The 24,951-nt window shown below is 32.5% G+C and overlaps 1 protein-coding gene and 1 pseudogene across 1 annotated transcript in view; one reads left to right on the plus strand and one right to left on the minus strand.

Annotated features, from left to right (window-relative positions):
• LNPK (lunapark, ER junction formation factor) overlaps window positions 1-24,951 on the plus strand; it is an 87,521-nt gene that overhangs the window by 20,545 nt on the left and 42,025 nt on the right. The window contains exons 5-8 of the mRNA XM_037020635.2: window positions 3,388-3,446; window positions 9,700-9,740; window positions 16,150-16,233; window positions 16,314-16,365. Coding sequence (XP_036876530.2) covers window positions 3,388-3,446; window positions 9,700-9,740; window positions 16,150-16,233; window positions 16,314-16,365 — 236 coding nt within the window. The remainder of the gene's footprint in view (window positions 1-3,387; window positions 3,447-9,699; window positions 9,741-16,149; window positions 16,234-16,313; window positions 16,366-24,951) is intronic.
• LOC140845056 (U6 snRNA-associated Sm-like protein LSm3 pseudogene) lies at window positions 9,747-13,587 on the minus strand (annotated as a pseudogene).

The raw sequence follows: 24,951 nt of genomic DNA on the forward strand, positions 1-24,951 counted from the left end.
TTTTTTGTTTTTATTAGCTGTTTGCTATATGCCTTTTTTTCTCCCAAGGAATCAACTTAAAAAAAAAGTATTTCTTACTCTCTTTTTCTCTTCCTTAGGCTTATTTTATTCTTATAACTTAAATTGTATGCTTAAAACATTTATTTTCATTCCTACTTATTAACACAATATACTGTACATGTATTCAGGTCATGGTATTTTCTGACCATTGTTCTAGTTTTATCTGATAGGTATTAGTATGTAGTAATTTACTTTGGTTATTTTCTAGATGATGATTTTTTTTTTTTTTTAGATTTTGAGTTATTTCCATGTGGCAGATGTGTGTTTGATTTTTGGCTTAGTTATCACTTCTGATTTTATTGTGTTGCTTTCAGAGAATGTTTAATATTTCTACTTCTTTGAATTCATTGAGACTTTTTTGGTGTTATTCTGTTTGGTAAAATTGTGTTCCATGAATACTTGAAGATGTATTTTTTTTCTTTTAAGATGCACAGAGTTTAATATTTCAATGAGAACTTCCTTATTGTGTCATATATGTCTTTGATATCCTAATAATATATTTCTACTTCTTTCTGTATTTCCTTTAATTTGCTTTATGAATGTTGATGTTTTACTTTTTGATGAGTAGATATTCCTAATTGTTGTATCTTCATTGTAAACACATTCTTTAAGAAGAAACTTTTTGAAATTTTAGCTTTACACAAAATTTCAAAACAAAATACCCCAAAATCCAAGGTGTTTACCAGGTCCCATGTACTCTTTAGTGAGCTTTTCTCAACTTGCATGACTGTAGTAAAATATTACAACAGGAAGTTTACATTTGTTTAATTTACACAACCTATTCAGATTTTACCAGTTTTATGTGCACTCATTTATGTATGTTTTGTATTCATACTTATTATCTGAATTTATCATTTTATCAATGTTTAGCTTTATGTCACTACCCCACAATTCAGATCCAGAACTGTTCTAAAACCACAGGGCTTCTTTTCACTAACCCCTTGTAGTCATACCAGCCCTCCTGCAACTACTCCATTTCTAACCCTGCCTTCCACTAATTTGTTTTCCATCTCTCTATATAATTTGTTATAAAATGGGATCACATAGCATGTAGCCTTTTGAAATTGGCTTTTTTCATTCAGCATATTCTTGAGATCCATTCAAGATGTTAACTGCATTAGTAGTTCCTTTTTATTGCTGAGTGGTAGTCCATGGTGTAAGGTAACACAGTTTGTTTAACCTTACAACTGTTGAAAGACATTTGGATAGTTTCCATTTTTTGGCTGTTACAAATAAGGTTATTCTGAACATTTGTGTACAAGTTTTTGTCTGAACATGTTTTCATTTCTCTGGGGAATATACCCAAAGAGTACAATTTCTGGGTCATATGGCAAGTACATGTTCAGTTTTATAAGAAACTGCCAAACATTTTTTCAGGGTAGATGTAGAATTTTACATTTCTGCTGGTTATGTGTGAATGATACAGGTCCTCTGCATCCTTGCCAGCATTTGGTATTATTACTGTTTTCTATTTTGATAATTCTGATAGGTGTGTAGTGATATCTCATTGTGGGTTTAGTTTACATTTTCCTAATGGCTAATGACGTTGAACATCTTTTCATGTGCTTATTTACCATCTGTATCTCCTTTTCAGTGAAATGTCTTTTCATGTCTTTTGTTTAATTTTCTTATTGGATTAGTCTTTCTGCTGTTGAGTTTTGAGATTTCTTTATATATTGTAGATAACAGGTTCATTGTTGGATCTATGGCTTGCAGATATTTTTTTCCCAACTTGTAGTTTGTCTTTTCATCTTCTTAATAGGGTCTTTTGTAGAGCAAAATTTACTAATTTTTCCTTTTGTGGGTAGTACTTTTTTGTTGGGAACCCCTCTGTAACTATCCTATAGATTTTCTTCCTTGTTTTTTTTTTTCCTTCTAACATTTTAAATTTAAGTTCATAATCCATTTTGAGTTAGTTTTTATGTAAGGTGTGACATTTGGATTCTTTTTTTTTTTTGCCTGTGAATTCCCAAGTGCTCCAACACCTTTTCTTGGAAAAGGAATCACATCTTTTTTTTAACAATATAAAACTACATGCTTTTTCTAGTTTAAAACTTTTCCTGGGGGGTCTTGAATTCAAACTTGTAGGATGTTAAGATCACAACCCTTGTTTTGTTTGTATTTGTCTAGTATCCAAATGTCCATTGTTTTATTTTCAACCTTCAACAACACTTAGTTTTAGATTTCAGTTTACATATATATGTTATGTGTGTGTGTGTGTGTGTGTGTGTGTGTATATGGGTTTGTTTTATGATCCAGTCTGAAAGTCTTTTTCTTTTGCTTGTTTATCTCACTTGCATATATTGCGATGAAAGATGGCTTAAGTTTTGAAACATAATTTTGTGTTTTACTTTAGGTTTTTAAAACTTAAAATATATAAATCTCTATGTGGTATGTTTACTTTGGTCCAGTTATTTGTAGGAGATTTGTGTGAATAAGGAGGCATGTCTTTCTGTGTTGCAAGATATCTAGAATTTTCTTTAAGATCCAGAATTTATTGTGTTTTCATACTTGTTATCTGAATTTATATTGTATATACAGATAGAATGTTTTCTTTTAAAAACTGAATGTTTATATACTTATTTTGCCATGTTCTCTGCAGAAAGAGGTTTTTTGTTATACTAACATTGAATTTAAGTGATGAGCTTAGCAAGCTTGTGTTTAGAATTAATTCTTTGATTTTCTTTTAATTATTTTAATATCTTTGATGTCTTACAAATACAAGGCCTAAAGTATTATCCTCATAAAATCTTTGGAAGGAGATGTTTAGTTAAGTTCACTTATCAAATATTTATTTGAAGGTAAAAAAGTTTTTTTTCTCCAAATAGCTTATTCTACTTAATAGAGAAGATCCCTCCAATGTTATGTAATAGGGAAAGAGTTATACAACTTACGTTTGTATAATGGTCTAGATTTGTAAAACATGCTTTTCCCTCAATACATGGGAATAGACACGTTTGGAGTTGATGCTTACTTAGTAAGAAGGGGTTCTGTAATTTGTTCTTATTCTTCTGGGAGGTTCATAGTCCACTTTTTGAATGATGAAAGCAATGGTCTCACCAAAGAAATACACTTATGCACACAAAAGCAATTTATCAATTCATGGGGACCTTCAGAAGGTCCATGGATTCTTAGATTGAGAACTACTTCTTAGAAAACACAGGTAGAGTTCTAATGGTCTCTGAAAGGAGTACTTTTCGATTTTCAAAATACAAAGGGAAACAATGGACTACCTAAGTCTAATTGGAAATTGTTTTCATTTTATGTGGCTTCTAATTCACTTGTCCTAATGATGGTTTTTATTTCTGAATTTTGCTTCCTCTGTAGCATCTGGACAATAAGAACAGTGCTTATTTTCTTCTTTTCCAAGAGAACAGAAAGAAATAGTAAGTGTAATTTTTAAGTTTTCTAAGTACATTTAAAAAAAATCCATGTTTGGTTTTGTGCATTGGTTTGTACTTGGCAGGTTGTGAAACAGTGTACTGCAATGACATAAATATTACAGAGTTGTTTATTGTAAAGCATAAAGAAGGTTATGCAAATAATCAGGATGGTTCCAATTTTCATTTGTGTTATTTCTGTGTTGCTCATTTAGAATTTGTTTACACAAAACAAAATAATTCATTTCTTTAAATAAAGACAAATTTTATTTGTTAATAACTATAGAAATTTTTTACGATTATGGAGTAAAATATAGTTTCACATCTTTGATCTGTTAGTTACACTATTCTCTTTAACCTCCCAGCCCTTAGGCTTTTATTTTTATTGAAATATGCAAATTATGATATAACCTCCTTCTGTATCCTACATATATACAGATTTTAAGTAAGATTTCTGGGCCATAAAATTATGTGTTAAATTAACCAAAGATATGTAAAGTTCATTTTAAATGAACTTTACATGTGGCTTTTTTATTGTTTTAAGTTCTCATTATAGAAATTTCATTATAGAAAATATACAAAAGTAGATTGAGTAGTGTAATGAATCATCTCATACCTCCTACACAACCTAAACAGTCATCAGCTCATGGACAGTTTTGTTTCATTTTTACCCTCATCCAGTTCTCTACTTACTGTGTTATTTGAAAGTATGTCCCACATACATCTATCCAAGCAGACTTTTAAAAAATATATAAACACAATACATTAGTATACCTAAAAAAGAGTTCTTAATATCATAAAATATTAAATATAAACAAAATAAATTCCCAATTATTTCATAAATGTCATTCACTTAAAAAAATATTTTGACTCAGGATCCAAATAAGGTCCATATACATATATGACTTTCAGACTGCCCTCCTCAAGACTTTTCTACCCAGCTTAGGATCTAAATTTAGTCTAGCCCAAGGATGATCTCTTGTAGACACCCTTGGTTCCTTTGGCCCTCTCCCATCCTACTTGTCTGGCAAACCATGCCTTGTTCAAATATAAGTACATGCTTACCCAATGATTGGCAAAACCCCAACCTGGTTAAAAACATTTAAATGTTTAATGTATGAGAAAAGCTAATTTTGCTAGAGAAAAATCATACATGCTGACCTGATTAAAAGATCTATGATGCAAGTATCAGGTATGCATTCAACACTGCTACACAGGCCTGTGTTACAGTTCTCTAGTAAATTCACCTGTTTCTCTTTGAGGCCATTTGTATCGAGTCACTAATACCAGCCTTCCTACTGAAAACTAAATGAATATAAACCAGTCAACCAACCAAATAAAATTCAAAAGCCGCAAACAAAAAAAACCAAACCCCACAAAAATCTACTTGGTTGGCCACTCTCATGTGATAGTCTTAAGAGCTTTATGGAGAAAACAGTTACAAACAGATGAGAGCCAGTTCACCATCCAAATACGTTAAGTTGACTCCATTTGTTACTTAGTATGCTGTCATGGTTTTCTGGAAGATTGACCTTGATCTCATCTGTGGCTTAGCCCTACATTTATGTTCTGGATTCTAGACACTGGCCATCTCAAGAACTTGTCTCTTGCAGTTAGTCCTTCCTGCAGTTATCCTCTCTTTGGCATCATTGTTTCTATTAGATTGTTCCTGTTGACGTATAATCCTGCCTCAGTACAATCATTTGGTGGGGGGGGGAACCCTATCCTGATACCATATCCCTTTAATTTATCATTCATTTCTCTTTCCTCTTCAAAGTCCTATAATCTTTACCTACAAAATTATCTTGACTCTGGCCACTTCTACCTTCTTTACTACTATTACAGTTCCAATTCAGGCCTGCATCATCTCTTGCTTGCATGACGGCAATGGCTTCCTAATTAGCCTATTTTAAAGCTATAAATCCAATCTTTTGTCTCTTCTGTTTACAGTTCTCTAATGGCTTCCCATTGCAACCAGAGTGAAATTTGAATTCTTTACCCCAGCTTTATTGGTTTATGTCCATTTCTCCAACTTCATCTCTTTCCACTCTCCTTTTTTGATTTTTGCTCCAGCCACACTGGCCATCTTTTTGTCCTGCAAACCAGTTTAAGTTCTCTGAACCTTAGTTTCCTAATTGTACAGTGGAAGCAAATATTGTTTTGGCAGGACTATTACTGGTATTTCACATAATAAACTATGGGAAAACATAAAAACTGGGAAGTTTTGCACACATGTGGACTGATGGTACTGATTTTTCCCCCCAAATCCTTATTATTTTGGGTTAGGGCCTAGTATAATATTGAATTGAGATGGAAATAGCAGATACCCTTGTCTAGTTCCTCATTTCAGTGCAAAACCTTAAAATTTTTAACATTAGGTATGATGTTTGCTATAGTTTGAAAAAAATTGATAATTTTTATGAGATAAAGAGATTAAACTTATGGTATTGTTTTCAGTGATGTTTAGTAATATAGCAGATGTTGGAGGACAGGAAGAACATTAAAACAAATATGTTCTCTCACCTATGGGACTAAGTGAAAAATATAAGAAACATTAAGAGTCCCTGAAATCACTTTCTAAGGAAATCAAATGTGTGAATATTTTAACTTACCAATAGGCACATCAGGATATTGTTATTATATAAAGGTATTCTTTGCTTTAAAATGTTTAAATCTTCACTTAAAAATTTAAAAAATGAATTTACTAATTCATTTGAATAGGTATTGTATATTCATTTTAAGTAGACTTCATAAAAGATTGTCTTGCAGCCAGCCTTATACACTTTTAGTTTTTAGCATGAAGTCAGGTACTATATATACTATATACTGAAGCTATTGATTGTGTCTTGTTTTTCTTTGTCTCTATTAGTTTTACTTCCTTTGTTTAACAACTTGGAGCTAGAATAAAGTAAGGGTTGGCAAACTACAGCCTGTGAGCCAAGTCCTACCCAGCACCTTGTATAGCTCATGATCTAAGAATGGTTTTTACTTTAAATCATTGAAAAAAGTTCAAAAGAATAGCATTTTGTGACATGTTAAATTTATATGAAATTCAAGTTTCTTTGTTTATTGGAACACAGCCATGCCCATTCACTTACATGTTTTCTATACCTGCTGTTATTCTATAATGGCAGAGTTGAGTAGTTGTGACAGACTGTATGTGGTATTCTCAACACTTCAGCCTGTTGCAGCATGCACAGCAAATCATGGTGACACAGTAATAGTATGATAGCATTTCAAGTGCCATGTGTATATTGTATTATGCCAATTTTATTTTTAAAAAGTTACCAGTGGTTATTCATCATGTAAAAACAAGAAAATGAGAAAAGTCAGACTTTGAATGTTGCACTTTTAGGGCACAATAGAGGGTGGACTATTTTGTTATCAAAACACAAAGCATTGTGTTTATTAGCAATGACATTATAGCTGTGCTAAAAGAATGCAAATATACATTGATATTACTAAGTATTCATCATGGCATTCCCAACTCACCAAATAGTAATGGTCAACAAAGTTAGAACATTTAAAATGAAATATCTCATTTTAGCAGAATTTCATCATAAAAATAAAAAGTGAAAATGGAGCTTCAACCAAAGTAAGTTGCTGAATGGCTTATTTGTGAAGCAGAGAAAGCCATTTACCAATGGTGAGCTCATTAAATTGTGTTTGATTGCAGCAGCTAAGTGCTCAGAGAAAATATACTTGCTTGACTAGTAGCTTTTTGGCAAGAACATTTGCTTGAAGAATTGAGAACATTGGAAGCAACGTAGTAAATTTAAAAACAGGACAAATGATTTCAAGTGATCTTCCTTGGCTCTTGATGAGTTGACATATTTAAATAATGTTGCTCAATTGTGTTTATTGGAGGACTTAACACTGAGCTTGAAGTGACTGAAAAATTTAGCCTCTATGAAAAATCTGTGTGGAGCAGCTGTAGGAGAGAGTGTTTCCAAAGAAATTGAAAATAAATAAAAATTCAATACAACCTGAAATGGAATCTGTTAAGATCTGTTACAACTGTTGGTGGTAAAAAATATGTGTGAAGCAGAAAAAGGCTTAGTTGGATTAATTTACAAAACCTGTGGAACTGTAAGGTGTTTAAATTCTATGGTATTCACTGTGTTTTCAACAGCAGGTACTTTGCAGAACATCTTTGAACCTATTGTGTTATTAAACTAATAGTGTCATTGGGGAACTTCATTTGCTCTCATGGACTTAAATGTCATCAGTTACGTGAACTTTCATCAGAAATAGAAGCTGAATATCTTGGCCTGACCTATCCCACAGCAGTTTTATGTCTTAGCAGTGGTAAAGTTTTGTTGTACTACTTTGAGCTCAGAGCCCAGATTGAAATATTTCCAAATGAGAAGAACCACCTTCAACCACAGTGACTGAACCCTTGATTGGCTGTGGAAATTAAGTTTTGCTGTGAGCTTGATAATGGGTCTTAATGAATCAACCTAAGAGTACAAGATGGAGGAATCCTTATATGTGGAATCTTTATGGTGTAAAATCATTTAGAAAACAAATAACATTGTAATGACAGAAAGTAATTTTTTAAAAGGTGCTATGAAAAGTTAAAACAAGAAGCAAGATCTCCATTCCCACAAAAATTCACATCAGATATGTGATCTGAGCTCAAATTACAGTTCCAACTGTTTTTCAGACTCACACAAGTGCAAAGGAAGTTTTGAATATTTCAAAATCCATTTAACTGTATAGTTCAGGAAGTACCAGTAATCTTCAATTGGAAGTGATTAATTTGCAATGTAATAATGAGATAAAAGGCAAATACTAGTAGAAGAATCTAAAGAATTCTATAAATGCCTTCCAAATGATGTATATGCTCAAATAAAATACGTGCTTGTGGATTGATGTCAATATTTAGCAGCACCTGTCTTTGTGAAAAAACATTTTCCAAAATCAAATGTGTAAAATGTCATTACAGATTGACATTAACAAATTAACACTTACAATCAATTTTGATGATGAGGAACACCAACTTTGAATCTCATTTATGGTGAAATGTTATCCCCCCCCAACAGAAAAGAAAAAATTCCATTCCTTTTATGGTAGACCTATGTTCCAAAAAGTGAACTCAGTTATTATGTTTTGTCAATAAAAAGTTTGTAGAAATTTGTTTTCTCTTTTGCTTTAGAAGTACCAACTTGATTTTACCTGTTGTCCCATGAAACCTACAATATTTACTGTCGCGCCCTTTACAGAAAAAGTCTGGTGACCTCTGGATTAAAGGATATATATATTTGGCACCATCTTATCTAACTATAGTTGACTATTCTCTTTTAAAGATATTAGCAGATTTCCCCCCCTTCAGTAATAAGTCTGCTAGCACAATAAAGACTAAATGTATCTTGAAAAAAAATTCATAGGAAAATCCTCTTTTTGTGAGTTTCTATTTCTTTGGATTTTTACATAAATGATGTGCTTTGACTTATGTATTCAGATGTTTGCTACTCCAGAACTTCAATGAAGAGATAATTTTATTTATAAATCTAATTAGAAAATAATTGTTTAAATTCTATGTGACAAAATGTTTAAATCAAGATATGTCTTCTTTCTAGCTGGAATAGTATTCCTATCTGTATAGTTTAAATATTTCCAGAGAAAAACTGGAAACCTAAAATAAATTTGTAAAGCAGACACTGACACTCATAAATGATATTCTTTGAAGTGATTTTTCATGTTCTGCCATGCCAACCTAAATAAGTAGGCAAATATTAGAAAAGTTTAATTTTGAAAAAAGTAATTACTATCCCCTTCCTCTTCAATTCCTTCCTCAGGTATAATACTGTAGATTTTCAAAAAGTTTCTCTTATTAGTGCTCAGTATCTGACAGTTAGATAACAGTAAATTATGCACTTCTTATAAACAGAACATTTTTATTACTGATGTATAAAAAGAGATTAGCTATTTTATAAATTAATATGGGTGGGCTTTTGCAAAGAGATAATAGAAAGTAATGTTTCTGGAAATCTTTAAAAATATATATATTTTTAAATTCAATAGGTGTTCTATGTAAAGTCCATTTTCCCCCTATTTAGGTGGTAATATGTAGGCTAAAATATATATATATATAGGTAAAGATTGAGATGATTTTTGTCTGTACATACGTGTAAGAAATCCTAAAATGAAACAGTTTTCTTGTAGTTACTTAATGTATATCAGTTGGTATCATTTTTTTCTTCTATCTAAGTATCTTAATATCTGATTCAGTTTTTATTTACATCTTGTTTTCTAGATGATGCACTGGATGATTTAAAATCTCAGAAGAAAAAAATAGTAAGTTAACTTTTATTTAATTTATATAAAACTAATAAATTAAGAACCGAACAGTTCATTTTTATATGTTGTAAGTAATGACTGTCCAAAAAACAGGTGTGCTTTTAGATAGCATTTTAATAATAAAGGTAAATTATGAATATTTTTGCTAGTTAATAATGATTGACAGGAAAAAGTAGTTAGATGGACTTTTGAGATTCTAAGAATTCATTTCAGTAGGAAACTGAGAACTAAGTAAATGAATCATATTGGAAGATTAAATGAGGCAGAGGGGTAAAAAGGTAGGTTGTCCAGATTGATAATTAGAGCCAAAAAAGGACCATTCACCTATGTTAGTTCTCAGTTTTTCTTGACAAAATAAGGCCTAGGAGAGAGGAAATCCAGAAGATGGGTGGTAAAAGAAATTTAACCTGAAAAGGCTGGAGAAAGGGGGAAAGAGAAAGAATCTTTTTCTTTAGTTTCTTCCATTTTTCTGCCAGCAACTCTGATAACATGAGTATCTAATTGTGGGGCAAGTTAAATGCATCCTTTGGATATATTGGAAGGAGGGCCAAGATTAAGAGAGGAGAGTCCCTAGATATTTAAAGGTTGTTATGTAATAGTCTCTATTAAGTGAATGGAACTTGGTGTTTGACTTTAATTTACATATTTTTTTATATAAGTATTTTTGAAGTATAAAAATGATAATTGATACTATATCATTATTTATGCTTTCCATGTTATGTGGCAATTTATTTAATGAAATTTGATCAGTTGTGAATGACCAGTTCAATGTATTATAGTGTAATGTAATAAATGTGACTAATAAAAATTATGAAGGTTAAGATTAATGTAAGAAATTGTTCTGTGAATTGGTAATAAAAGACACTGGTCTCAAGGGTTTTAAGTACCTGAAAAATAAAGGGATTTAATTCTGAAAGGATTCCTTGTCTTTTTTGTTTGCTGCTTCTTCAGTTTTCTTTAAGGTATTTATCAAAATTATATTGACATTTTTGACGGTCCTAAATTGAAACATTGATGGTTCTCAGAGGGAAATGTGATATTATTGGTTTGGTTTGCTGATATGGTAAATAAGGAGAGCTGGTAGTGGTGATCACAGCCAACTTTAGCTGGACCAAGATGGAGAAATACTGATTAAAGTAGAAAAGACATGTAGGAAGACAAAAGAAAAAAATAGAAGAAAATGAAAAATTATAAGTGATGAGAAACTAACCCAATGTCAGTGTAATCACATGACCAGAAAACAGAACCTTGAAGAACATATGATTGGGGAAAAACTGTATCAGTAAAGTAACAGAGCAGACTTTTCAAGTTCTGTGAAAGGACAAGTCAAGCTATTTATTTAATAGCCCTTGAAGGAATCACAGTATAAAAGATGCTCCTCTATGTAGGCCCGACCTTTGGGAAATTCAGTTCAGGGTTCAATAGTTGTAGTATCCAAATGGTTCATGAGGCTTCAATGTTACAGAGTAGTTCAGTATGACATTTCTCTTGTAGTATGATTAAAGAAAAGTAAGTTGGCTACTGTAACTCATTGATCAGGGAACACAATTTGCACTGACTTGTTATAATACTGTTGTTAACTGGGAACTCTCCTGTGGGCCTTTACTGCTCAAGCCCTTAATGCAGCTGTTTAGTTTGAGTACCTTTGCACTTTGTTTAGAACAATAGGTGTTAAGGGCGAATTAGTAAGAAGCACAGTGCTAGCTAGTGATTATGCTGGTTAAGAGAGGAAAAGTCATGACATTGCTTTTGAGCAAAAGCTAAATGTAATAAAAAATGATCTTGTTCATTGATGTTTAAGTTTAAATTCTACAGTTATAGCTTTAAAGATACTTTTATTGTTGAAATGCTGGCAGGAAAAAAAACTAATATTATTCAACTTGTAACCCTTCTCTTCCATTAACAAAATTAATACAAGTTATATTTACTACCCAACATTTTATTAAAGGTGGTTTCCTTAGGGATGCATCTCTCTAATCTATATAGATTTGTAATGTTATTTGTAAAAGTGTAATTTGTAACAATGAACATGAATTATCAATTGACTTAAAAGTTAAATTACTTAGAAAGGACCAATGTTTTAAATGTAAGATCTTAATGTAAGTATTTACTCATTAAAATAAAGCAAGGAATTAATCTTCAGTTAGCTAAAGAATTCCCAAGTCTTCATGCATGCATTCTGCCCTCACATATGTTTTGTGGTCTCAAAAAAATGTTTTCAGTTAAAAAAAAAATCACTGTTGATAATCCCTCTGCATCCATGAACATCCCATCAAAACAGTTCAAAATTAAGATCCATTAAAACATGAATCAGAATGACCTCTTTAAGTGACTTCATGACAATGCTGTGCTTTTTCCAGAATAGTATTTCTATGCAATAATTCCTTTCTGGCATTTCTCAGGAAATTTATGTTTTCTAAATTATGAGAAAAATCAGTTGAGAAATTGGGAACATGGGAAGAGGTGTTATAATTCTCTGAGAATTAAAGCTTAACAATCAACTATAAATGTTACTGGTTCAGAGGAATCCACTATTGTCAGTTTAAAGCAAGAGCAAGAAGTGTTAGTATGCTGAGCTGTAGGTTAATGGGTAACAGGCCAGGAATATGTAAAAGAGAAGGCGCAGTCTAATAGCTTGCTGTTGTGGTCATGTTTAGGTGTATTTTAGAGGCCCTGTCTTTTATTTATTTTTATTTTTTATTTTTTTTTGCATCTTGTTGATCATATTTATTGAAAGGGTTGGAGAAAAATAAAAATAACATCTAAAGAAATTTGTGAGTTATATGCAAATCAACTCCTTTCAGGAGTGGAGGGATCCTTGGTCATTTCTTAATACCAAAATGTATGCAGTTTCTCTTTTTGAGTATCTTCTACATTTAAAGAGGCAATCATACAAAGTGTCCTATATTCCACACAGGGCAAATTCTTTGTTTCAGCCAACTCTCAATGGAGGGGCAACTAGTACAACACCATTTCCCCGGACAAAGAGCATCGGAATATTCTGTTTTGTAGATTTATATATCTCTTCATATGTTTCTTCATCAATTTCTATAGTAGTCACAGTTTCTAACACATTGCCCAATATCATATTTAAATGTTGATCCTAAGCATATAATCTGCCTTGAAGCTCCCTGTCATTTCTCATTTTCACATAAATTCGCTCATCCAGGCTGAGCCTGATTAGATCCAGGGGCTCTTCTATGGTGTAGGTAGTTTGTTGCTGGTCTACGTCGTCAGCCATGTTTCAAACCCTCCGCTCTTTTGGTCCTGTCTTTTAATGGTGAGCTCTTCTTACAAATAAATATTAATAAGCTTACACACATAGTATATGAAATTCTATGAATGCTATTCCATGAAATAAAGTTTGGAGGCGAAAGAAGTCTTTACATTGGAAGTTTCAGTATGGGATTCTGTGTAGGACTGTCAACCTCACTAGAAGTTTCAGATGTTCCATATTTTATATTATCAAATAATGTTTGTTGGTGTTTTCAAGTCTTTGAATATTCACTGTAGGCTACATGTTTTTGTAAATATTTTAATGGAAGAAATGCAAAGAGAAAAGGTGTGACTTCATTGTGGGATACTTCTATATGAAATCAGAAAGTGATATAAAATCTGAACTAGTAAAAAGAATATTGATTGCAACAGCAAAACCAAAATCAGGATAAGAGGCAATATTTTCACACTGTAAAAGGATGAGTTTAAATGATGCAAGATGTATCCTAATGATCTGAATTGAAGATACTTTTTGTTACTCTTAATAATTTGAGCAATGTTAAAGCAAAATGAAAAATTTTTCTATATTTGAAATACTTGTCATGAAACAAAGATCAAGAATATTGGATGGGACAGTTATGCATTGTGTGTTTAAAACTTTTAGTTCAAGAATGATAGTTTAAATATTAAATATTTGTAGAATTATCTTTCAAAATTAAAAAAATTGACATTTATTTTGTGTTAGTATTTTAGTATTCTCTATGATGAAATGTCTATCAGGTAGAAATAATTTTTACATGTTACTGAAATACATCTCATTAATATTGACTCACAATAAATGTTTTTCTCTTTTTAATAAAAAAATTCTGAAACAGTAAAATCATATCACAGAAAAACAGTTCACTCTGTTATTATTTAAAATATATAAAATATTATGAAAAATACAGAGAAACTTATAATTTAGGGAATTCTGAGAATCCAATTTCTCATTTCCAAATCTTGGGATTAATGTATTGGTTATTTGGAAATACTTGTTTTGGACCCATTTTGAATAATTGAGGTATCACTGAATATTATGTGTTACTGTGTTAGGTACTGTTGTAGGCCCTTTCCCTTATATTATTATATTTAAATTACACAACAGTGCTGTGAAGAAAGTATTAATGAGTCTGCTTTACAAAAGGGAAAGCTAGCGTAACAGACTTGCTCAAAGTCTTTCTAGCAAATTAAGAATGAGGGTTTGCTTTGAACCCAGACTTTTTCTGACTTCAACATTTCAAGTTCGTGATCTTTCCACTGATCAGAAAGTCTGTTAAAAACAAGTTACTCACTTAAAATGTTGTATGGATAAGTGTGTTAACTAAGCTCTTACGTGAAAAAAAAATTGAAATAAATGTAAAAAGGAGAATGGGTTGTACATTTTAGTGCTTTTAAACATGATTTCATTTAAGATTTTTATATGTACATAGATAACAAACATGGATATTCACTGAATGGTGTACCAGGAATTGCAGTCATCTGATGAAGTGGCATTTTGGTTTTGAGTTTTGTGTGTTGTTTTAAAGATTACAGTTATATCTAATTTTCTTTTTAAGCCTAGCAATAGTCTTAGTGTAGAACTTTGCTGTCCGAATCAAGTAGCCACTATCTCCATGTAGCTTTTAAAATTTATATTACTTAAAATGGAATAAAATTACAATTCAGTTCCTCAGTTGCACAAGCAACATTTAAAGTGCTCATTTTTCACATATGGCTTGGGTACTGTGTTGTGCAGGTATAAACTATTTCCATCATTACATAAAGCTCTATTCCCACAACACTGGTCTAAAACATCAAAAATTAATTTTTAGAGATCAGGGATTTAGTTTTTTGGTATTCCATGTAGATTATGTTAGTTTGAGGATATGTTCTGTCATGTCCTCTCTCTACCTCCATTCCCAGTTTTTCCCCAACTCTACAGTAATATTATGAACATTTTCTTTACAACAGAAAATTAAACTTGCTTATTTTGAAAATTTATCATAATTTTGAAATAGGAAAATGTTTTAGTTTCACTAAACCAAGGTTAATAAGTAATTCATCTAAGTGCTTAGCTTCTTAAATGTTGAATTGTTTTTAATGAGGAATCCATTGACTTGCTTTTGTGGCAACATATTTTTAACTGGAATTTTAACTTGGTAAATGTGCTCTGCATTGCATTTTAAAATAAATGCCCTTTGGAATAAATAAGACATTTAATACATCTAATTGGTTATTTGTGCTTGCTCAGAAGGGAAATGCTTCTTTTCATTTTTTTTTTTGTAAATGTATTTTATTCTACACATTAGCTATTTGTCATAACTGTGACTGTCTTGTACTAAAGTTATGCTTTTTCTGATATTGGGCTGTAACTGCTAAAATGATACTTCACTAGTGATTAGTTTTAAAATTAAACCCCTGTATTAAGCTATAAAGTGATGGGAGTGCATTGCAAATAAAATGCTATAATTAATGAAGTTTTAATTACATACAGTCCCTAGTATAAGCATAGAACTCAGTAAAATTTTTACTTAAATTCTTACTATGTTCAGTTTTTTTCCCTTTAAAGTTGTTTGAATTTATATAAAAGGGGGAGCTTCAGCTTTTAAAGTCATCTGAGTAAATTCCATGGCTGGTCTCCCAGTTAGTGAGTTTTCACTGCATTTGCAGCAAGCTAATTGCTTCTGCTAATAAATAATCTAAAATCAATGCTGACAGCAGTTAATTGGCACAGAGATTTTAGTTTGCAAAGCTCTTGGCTAACGACCTTCTTTAAATTAATAGTGTTAAGTGCTATGAGGAAATAAATCTGAGGAATTGCCTGTCATTTGCTTGTCATGTCTAATAACTTCCAATAATGATGGCTGATAGATTTTTGCACATTCCATTATTGAAGTTGGTGCATGTAATTATTCTCCTCATTATATGTAAACAATTAGCAGTATTTGGTATTTCCTTGTAGTAAAGCTGTTAAATACAAGTAACATATTAGATGTTAGAAGTCATTTGAAATCTGGATTTTAATTATTTGAATGTAGGAAGTCTTTAATGTGATCTGGATATATTGTGTGCTGTTTATTTTAAATATTGTTCTTGGAGCACTTCTTGAATAGGACTTAGAAATAAGTAGCATGTGTTTTAAAATGTGACAATTTGTAAAAATTTTTTACAGCTTGAGGAGGTCATGGAAAAAGAAACTTATAAAACGGCTAAATTGATTCTTGAAAGATTTGATCCAGACTCAAAGAAAGCAAAGGTAAGACTGATATCACTACTATTTTATTATAAATTACACATTGTAATAGGTTACTGTAATAACATTCTTGTAATTGATAGGAGTTTGAGCCGCCATCTGCTGGAGCAGCTGTAACTGCAAGACCTGGACAAGGTAAATAACTTTGTAGAAACTGCTGCTGCTGTTGGGAAGATCACCCAAGTGAGTTCAAAAGTGTGATAGAGGTGTGTAAAAACTTATGTAATACTTTCATGTTAATTTATCTTTGGTAATTTGGGATATGACTTGGAGTAGATGGCAATACATTTATTTCATTTTGATTTTATAGGAATATGTTGATAAGATGTTATCTGTTGAGATTAAATATATAATTGATTTTAATCATTTGACTTAAGTATTTTCACCTACATTTTGTGTTTTCCCCTTTCAAATAATAATCTCTTAGAATATCTGTTATTATGAAAATTCCTAAATTTTTAAGATTTATTTTTGAGGAATTCAGTGAAGATTTTTGTCAAACTTGAAGTTTCTTCTAGAATAACATTTTGCAAGAGAAAATAATGCATTGAATAGGAAAAAAATTGAATTACTGCTATGTAACACATTAACTCTTTTTGAGGTTATATTGCCAGATTATTAGTGAAAACCATTATTATATAGCATTACATATGCAAATACTATGCAAATTTAAAAATTCATTATTTTAAGTGGTTACATAAAACTTTCCCAAGGTGCATGTGAAAAGATACTTTTGAGTTTGAATTGGTTTCTCTCTTTGTTCTCTTCTCTAGAATATAATAATATAGTTTGTAAAGCTTTTGTTACAGTGTATATAGAATAAACTATTTAAAAAATTAGCCTCTATTCTTACAGTGATTTGTAACCTGGTTTATAAAGTTAGTGTAACATTTAGAGCTTTAAGATATTACAAATATCTTAAGACCATGGATACTAAATAAGCCACCATAGTTTTAGCATTTTTTAAAATTAGCTCTGTGGGAGGAATGCCACCCTTCCCCATTCTCCTGTAAGTAAGATTTTGGTTTACAGAAATATTAGCCTGCTCTTTTGATAAATTTAAAAGTTTACAGATGATTAAAAAAAATTAGGCATAGACACTTGAAATGAAACTCTTATTCATAGTTTATATTTTTCTACAATTTATACTTCTTTCTAGTAATTATTAAAAAGTTGTCTTATAGGTCAGATTTTGATATGATAATTTTTAGAGTATTTTGTATAACTGATTACTAACTTTTCAAAAATACGTTAAAAATAACTAGTGAATATATTTTTTAAATGTGATATTTTACAGAAAGCTGTTGTTACTTTTTAAAAATTATTATGTTCTCTCATTAAAAAAGAATAGATGTATGATCCCCTTTACTGACACTAAGTATTTATTAATATTTAGGCAATATAAATTCCTTCAAGAATCTAAACTTATCTTTTCTTGGAAGCATGAAACCCAAATGAATTTTTTCCTTCTGATATATCATAATCATAAAAAAAAAAACCATTGCTGGTCTATCTGCTTTGGATTCCTGTGGTACTGCTTTGAATATTCTTTTAGGAAGAATTAACCCTTAGCTGTAATATAAATGAATCATTCATTTAAAAGAATGTGTTAAATAACTCTTCTGTGCAGACACTATGGGGAATAAAGAGATGAATATAAGATGGTTTTTGACCTTAAGAATTTTATAACCTATTTTTTTTTCTTTTAAAAGTTTGTTTTGACATGTACTATTCTAGTAATTCTAGCTCTTCCAGGTCTGTAGTAATTAACAGCTGTTTGGAAGTTTTTCCTTATTTAAAAAAATTCTAAACTATATCTGAGTATGAATCTACTTTTTGACAATTACAATTTAGTTTTGCTGTTTAATCTAATCCTTTCAAATATGTTAGGTTCTTATCATTTCATAGGTGACTTAGTCATACATTTCATTTGTTTTATCCTTCCTTCCTCTCTGTCTCTCTCCATCCTCCCTCCCTCCTCTTTCTTTCACCTGATTCTGAACGTATAATAGAAAGTGGAAAAAAGTACTAAATATGTATGTACATATGTGCTTGAGTAGATCTGCTCTTCTAATTGTGGTGTCCTTATTTTACTTGCTTTCTTGCATGATTGTTGAGTCAGAACTTTCATATGTAGTAGATACCTTTCTTTCATTTTTTTATTAGTTCCTAATTATATTTGCTTATAAAATTTGAAAATTGTGTTCTTTGATTTGTTTTAGCACTGAAAAGGAGTATGATATTTACCAGACATGATATTAACCTGGCTCTCTCCCCCTTTCTTAACAGACTTAATCTTTTAGAATGTTTTTAGATTTATAAAAAAATTGCAAAGCTAGTACAGCGTTCCCATACACCCTTTACGTTAACATAGTAGTACTATTGTCAGGATTAATGAACCAATAGTGGCTATTATTAACTTAAAGTCCATAGTTTAATCTTAGTTAAACTAAGATTTCCTTAGTTTTTAACTAATGTCCTTTTTCTGTTCTGTCTCATGCAGGATACCATATTGCATTTAGTTGTCACGTCTTCTTAGACTTCAAACTTCTGGCTGTGCCAGTTTCTCATACTTCCCTTGTTTTTGATAATCTTGACAGTGTAGGCCTGACTCCTTTTTATAAGGAATTTTTATCAGTGAGTGCTTAATCCTAGGGAATCAGTATCATCATTTGATATGAAGGAGTAAATGAACATAAAATGTTGATGTATATGTTATGCATACATACATTGAATAGAATCATATGGTGTTAGGTGATTAGCATTTATTCTGGTTTTGTAGAAATCATGGATTGAGAGATGGAAAGACTATATTATTACTGGATTACAAAGTAATAAACTTTGGATTTAGTGAAAAATGGAATTTGCCACAGTGTAAATTCCTGAATAGCTTCTCTAGAATAAAAACACTAGATATTTGGGGATGGTGAAAAATTCAATTATTTTCAGAGTTTTAATTAGCAATAGGAATAAATTTGACTACTGTGCGCTTATTTCTGGTTTATTAATTTGTTTTATTTATTTTTATTTTTTATTTTGCTATCACTAATGTACAATTACTTGAACAACATTATGGTTATTAGACTCCCCCTATTATCAAGTGCCCTCAACATACCCCATTATAGTTACTGTCCATCAACGTAGTAAGATGCTATAGAATCATTACTTGACTTCTCTGTATATACTGCCTTTTCCGTGTCCCACACCCCTGCTACATTATGTGTGCTAATCATAATGCGCCTTTTTTGCCCTTATCCTTCCCTTCCCACCTATCCTCCCTAGTCCCTTCCCCTTTGGTAACTGTTAGTCCATTTTTGGGTTCTGTGAGTCTGCTGCTGTTTTGTTACTTCAGTTTTTTCTTTAATCTTATACTCCACAGATGAGTAAAATCATTTGATACTTGTCTTTCTCTGCCTGGCTTATTTCACTGAGCATAATACCCTCTAGCTCCATCCATGTTGTTGCAAATGGTAGGATTTGTTTTCTTCTTATGGCTGAATAATATTCCATTGTGTATATGTACCACATCTTTATTCATTCATTAACTGATGAACACTTAGGTTGCTTCCATTTCTTGGCTACTGTAAATAGTGCTGTGATAAACATAGGGGTACATATGTCTTTTTCAAAATGGGCTCCTGCATTCTTGGGGTAAATTCCTAAGTGTGGAATTCCTGGGTCAAATGGTATTTCTATATTGAGATTTTTGAGGAACCTCCATACTGCTTTCCACAATGGTTGAACTACTTTACATTCCCACCAGCCAAGAGGGAGAGTTCCCCTTTCTCCACATCCTCACCAACATTTGTTGTTGTTTGTCTTTTGGATGGTGGCCATCCTAACTGGTGTGAGGTGATATCTCATTGTGGTTTTAATTTGCATTTCTCTGATGATTAGCAATGTGGAGCATCTTTTCATGTGCCTGTTGGCCATCTGAATTTCTTCTTTGGAGAAAAGTGTCTGTTCAGCAACTCTGCCCATTTTTTAATTGGATTATTTACTTTTTGTTTGTTGAGGTGTGTGAGCTCTTTATATAATTTGGATGTCAACCCCTTATTGGATATGTCATTTATGAATATATTCTCCCATACTGTAGGATGTCTTTTTGTTCTACTGATGGTGTCCTTTGCTATACAGAAGCTTTTTAGTTTGATATAGTCCCACTTGTTCATTTTTGCTTTTGTTTCCCTTGCCCAGGGAGATATGTTTATGAAGAAGTTCCTCATGTTCATGTCCAAGAGATTTTTGCCTATATTTTTTTCTAAGAGTTTTATGGTTTCATGATTTACATTCATGCCTTTGATCCATTTTGAGTTTATCTTTGTGTATGGGGTTAGACAAAAATCCAGTTTCATTCTCTTACATGTAACTGTCCAGTTTTCCCAACAACAGCTATTGAAGAGGCTGTTATTTCCCCATTATATATCCATGGCTCCTTTACTGTGTATTAATTGACCATATATTCTTGGGTTTATATCCGGGCTCTCTATTCTGTTCCACTGGTCTATAAGTCTGTTCTTGTGCCAGTACCAAATTGTCTTGATTACTGTGGCTTTGTAGTAGAGCTTGGAGTCAGGGAGCATAATCCCCTCAGCTTTATTCTTCCTTCTCAGAATTGCTTTGGCTATTTGGGGTCTTTTGTGGTTCCATATGAATTTTAGAACTATTTGCTCTAGTTCATTGAAGAATGCTGTAGGTATTTTGATAGGGATTGCATTGAATCTGTAAATTGCTTTAGGCAGGATGGCTATTTTGACAATATAAATTCTTCCTAGATAAGAGCGTCGGATGAATTTCCATTTATTAGTGTCCTCTTTAATTTCTCTTACGAGTGTTTTGTAGTTTTCAGGGTATAGGTCTTTCACTTCCTTGGTTAGGTTTATTCCTAGGTATTTTATTCTTCTTGATGCAGTTATAAATGGAATTGTGTTCCTCATTTCTCTTTTGGCTAGTTCATTCTTAGTGTATAGGAATGCAACAGATTTCTGTGTGTTAATTTTGTATCCCGCAACTTTGCTGAATTCAGATATTAGATACAGTAGTTTTGGAGGGGATTCTTTAGGGTTTTATGTGTATAATATCATGTCATCTGCAAACAGGGACAGTTTGACTTCTTCCTTGCCAATCTGGATGCCTTTTATTTCTTTGTGTTTCTGATTGCCATGGCTAGGACCTCCAGAACTATGTTGAATAAAAGGGGGGAGAATGAGCATCCTTGTCTTGTTTCCAGTCTTAAAGGAAAAGCTTTCAGCTTCTCACTGTTAAGTATAATGGTGGCTGTGGGTTTGTCTTATGTGGCCTTTTTTATGTTGAGGTACTTGCCCTCTCTACCCATTTTCTTGAGAGGTTTTATCATGAATGGATGTTGAATTCTGTCAAATGCTTTTTCAGCATCTGCAGCGATAATCCTGTGGTTTTTGTCCTTCCTTTTGTTGATGTAGTGAGTGGTGTTGATGGGTTTTTGAATGTTGTACCATCCTTGCATCCCTGGGATGAACCCCACTTGTTCATGATGGATGATATTTTTGAATTCGGTTTGCTAATATTTTGTTGTGTATTTTTGCATCTATGTTCATCAGGGATATTGGTCTGTAATTTTCTTTTGCCTGCTTTTAGTATTAGAGTGATGCTGACCTTGTAGAACGAGTTTAGGAGTATTCCCTCCTCTTCTACTTTTTGTAAATCTTTAAGGAGGATGGGTATTAGGTCTTCACTGAATGTTTGATAAAATTCAGCAGTGAAACCATCTGGTCCAGGTGTTTTGTTTTTAGGTAGTTTTTTGATTACTAATTCAATTTCTTTGCTGGTAATTGGTATATTCAGATTTTCTGTTTCTTACAGGGTCAGCCTTGGAAGGTTGTATTTCTCTAGAAAGTTGTCCATTTCTTCTAGTTTATCCAGTTTGTTGGCATATAATTTTTCATAGTATTCTCTCACAATTATTTGTTTTTCTGTGGTGTCTGTAATGTTTATCCCTTTCTCATTTCTTATTCTGTTTATGTGTGTAGACTCTCTTTTTTTCTTGATAAGTCTGGTTAGGTGTTAATCTATTTTGTTTATTTTCTCGAAGAACCAGCTCCTGCTTTCTTTAATTCTTTTGTTTTATCCTCAATTTTTTAAATTTCTGCTTTAATCTTTATTATGTCCCTCCTTCTACTGACTTTGGGCCTCATTTGTTCTTCCTTTTCTAGTTTCATTAATTGTGAGTTTAGACTGTTCATTTGGAATTGTTCTTCTTTCCTGAGGTTCACCTGTTTTGCAGTACATTTCCCTCTTAACCCGGCCTTTGCTGCATCCCACAGATTTTGTGTTGTTGAATTATTGTTGTCATTTGTCACCATATATTGCTTGATCTCTGTTTTTATTTGGTCATTGATCCATTGATTATTTACGAGCATGTTACCAAGCCTCCATGTGTTTGTGGGCTGTTTCTTTTTCTTTGTGTAATTTATTTCTAGTTTCATACCTTTGTGATCTGAGAAACTGATTGGTACAATTTCAGTCTTTTTGAATTTACTGAGGTTCTTTTTGTGGCCTAGTATATGATCTATTCTTGAAAATGTTCGATGTGCTCTTGAGAAGAATGTGTATCCTGTTGCTTTTGGATGGAGTGTTCTGTAGATGTCTATTAGGTCCATCTGTTCTAATATGTTGTTCTGTGCCTCTGTCTCTACTTATTTTCTGTCTGGTTGATCTGTCCTTTGTAGTGAGTGGTGTGTTGAAGTCTCCTAAAATGAATGCATTGCATTGTATTTCCCCGTTTAATTCTGTTAGTATTTGTTTCACGTGTTGGTGATCCTGTGTTGGGTGGATAGATATTTATAATAGTTATGTCCTCTTGGAGTGACACTTTTATGATTATGTAATGTCCTTCTGTGTCTCTTGTTACTTTCTTTGTTTTGAAGTCTATTTTGTCTGATACACGTACTGCAACTCCTGCTTTTTTCTCCCTATTAGTTGCATGCAGTATCTTTTTCCATTCCGTTACTTTCATTCTGTGTACGTCTTTGGGTTTGAAGTGAGTCTCTTGCAGGCAACATATTGATGGATCTTGTTTATTTTATTTTATTTTATTTTTTTTTGAGAAGGCATCTCTCATATTTATTGATCAAATGGTTGTTAACAACAATAAAATTCTGTATAGGGGGGTCAATGCTCAATGCACAATCATTAATCCATCTCAAGCCTAATTCTCGTCAGTCTCCAATATTCTGAAGCATAACGAACAAGTTCTTACATGGTGAACGAATTCTTACATAGTGAATAAGTTCTTACATGGTGCACACTACAAGGGCATTCATCACAGAAACTTTCAGTTTTGATCACGCATTATGAATTATAAACAATCAGGTCAAATATGAATATTCGTTTAATTTTTATACTTGATTTATATGTGAATCCCACATTTCTCCCTTATTATTATTATTATTATTATTTTTAATAAAATGCTGAAGTAGTAGGTAGATGCAAGATAAAGGTAGAAAACATAGTTTAGTGTTGTAAGAGAGCAATTGTAGATGATCAGGTGTGTGCCTATAGACTATGTGTTAATCCAAGCTAGACAAGGGCCTTAAAACGTCCACGGATGCAGAAGATTTCTCTCAAAACAGGGGGGGTGAGGTTCTAAGCCTCACCACTGTTGATCCCCAATTTCTCACCTGATGACCCCCCTGCGACTGTGCCTGTCTTAGGTTGTTCCTCCCTTGAGGAATCTTACCCGTCTCTGGCTAATCAGTCATCTTCCGGGGCCATACAGGGAGATGTAAAGTTGGTAAGTGAGAGAGAAGCCATATTGTTTGAAAAGCTTAGCTTTTTACTTCTTCGCAGATTTATGCCCTGTGGTTTCTATGCACAGCACTTGTCTCGAGGTATCTTTACCACCTGGAGAAATTATGATGCTCGGTAAATTCGATATGGGGCACGAATTCTATTTAAGGGTTGTAATTATGAAGGAAGAAGAGAAGCTATAGAAGTAGCAGACAGAAGAAAACATGGGAGGATTGATTATTTCTTTGACATATCTTCTTGTAGAATACCTTAAGCATATATAGGTTTTTAACTACTAACTTACTTGCGCACACATATTAACATAATAGGAATACGGTGACATAAACTAAGCAAATCTATAATTACCAGCCATCTCCAGTGAAGCCAAGAAAACCAGTTAGGCACCCTAGGCATTTGTGAGAATTTGTCTATAATATGATGGATATTGTCCAACTGTACTTGAACAGTCTGAGAGAAATCAGACAAATTAAAGCAACCCATTTCTGGGATCTGTTCACATCCCATATGTTCTTTTAATCGTAGATAGTTTATAGTCGTAAGATTTTGGAGCGCTACAACTTGCACCCCTCCCAACTCCTGGTTGAGTTCCAACAGTACAGATCCACTTAAATTCATTGTCTCACTGTATGCACATGCCAGCCTAGACATCTCCCTCCTCATTCCTATGGCAAGTCCAGGAAACGGTGGGATGGACGCAGCCACAACTGCAGCATCGCCCGGATCCCTGTTGAGGCTTTTTGACGAGTCCTCCAGAGAGTGCTGATGCCAGAAGCTCCTCCTTGTATCATATCTTAGTTCATTTTCTGGGTAGCCAAGCTAGGCCTTGATCTTCTGCATAGAAACAAACAGACCCTTTGCCCACACTTTGACATGCCCTCTATACCACTGTGCAGAACTCATTGGAGGTCAGCACACAGGAACTGCTTTTTTTTT

Source organism: Manis javanica, chromosome 12, assembly GCF_040802235.1.
Source record: "Manis javanica isolate MJ-LG chromosome 12, MJ_LKY, whole genome shotgun sequence".
NCBI classification, from domain to species: Eukaryota; Metazoa; Chordata; class Mammalia; order Pholidota; family Manidae; genus Manis; species Manis javanica.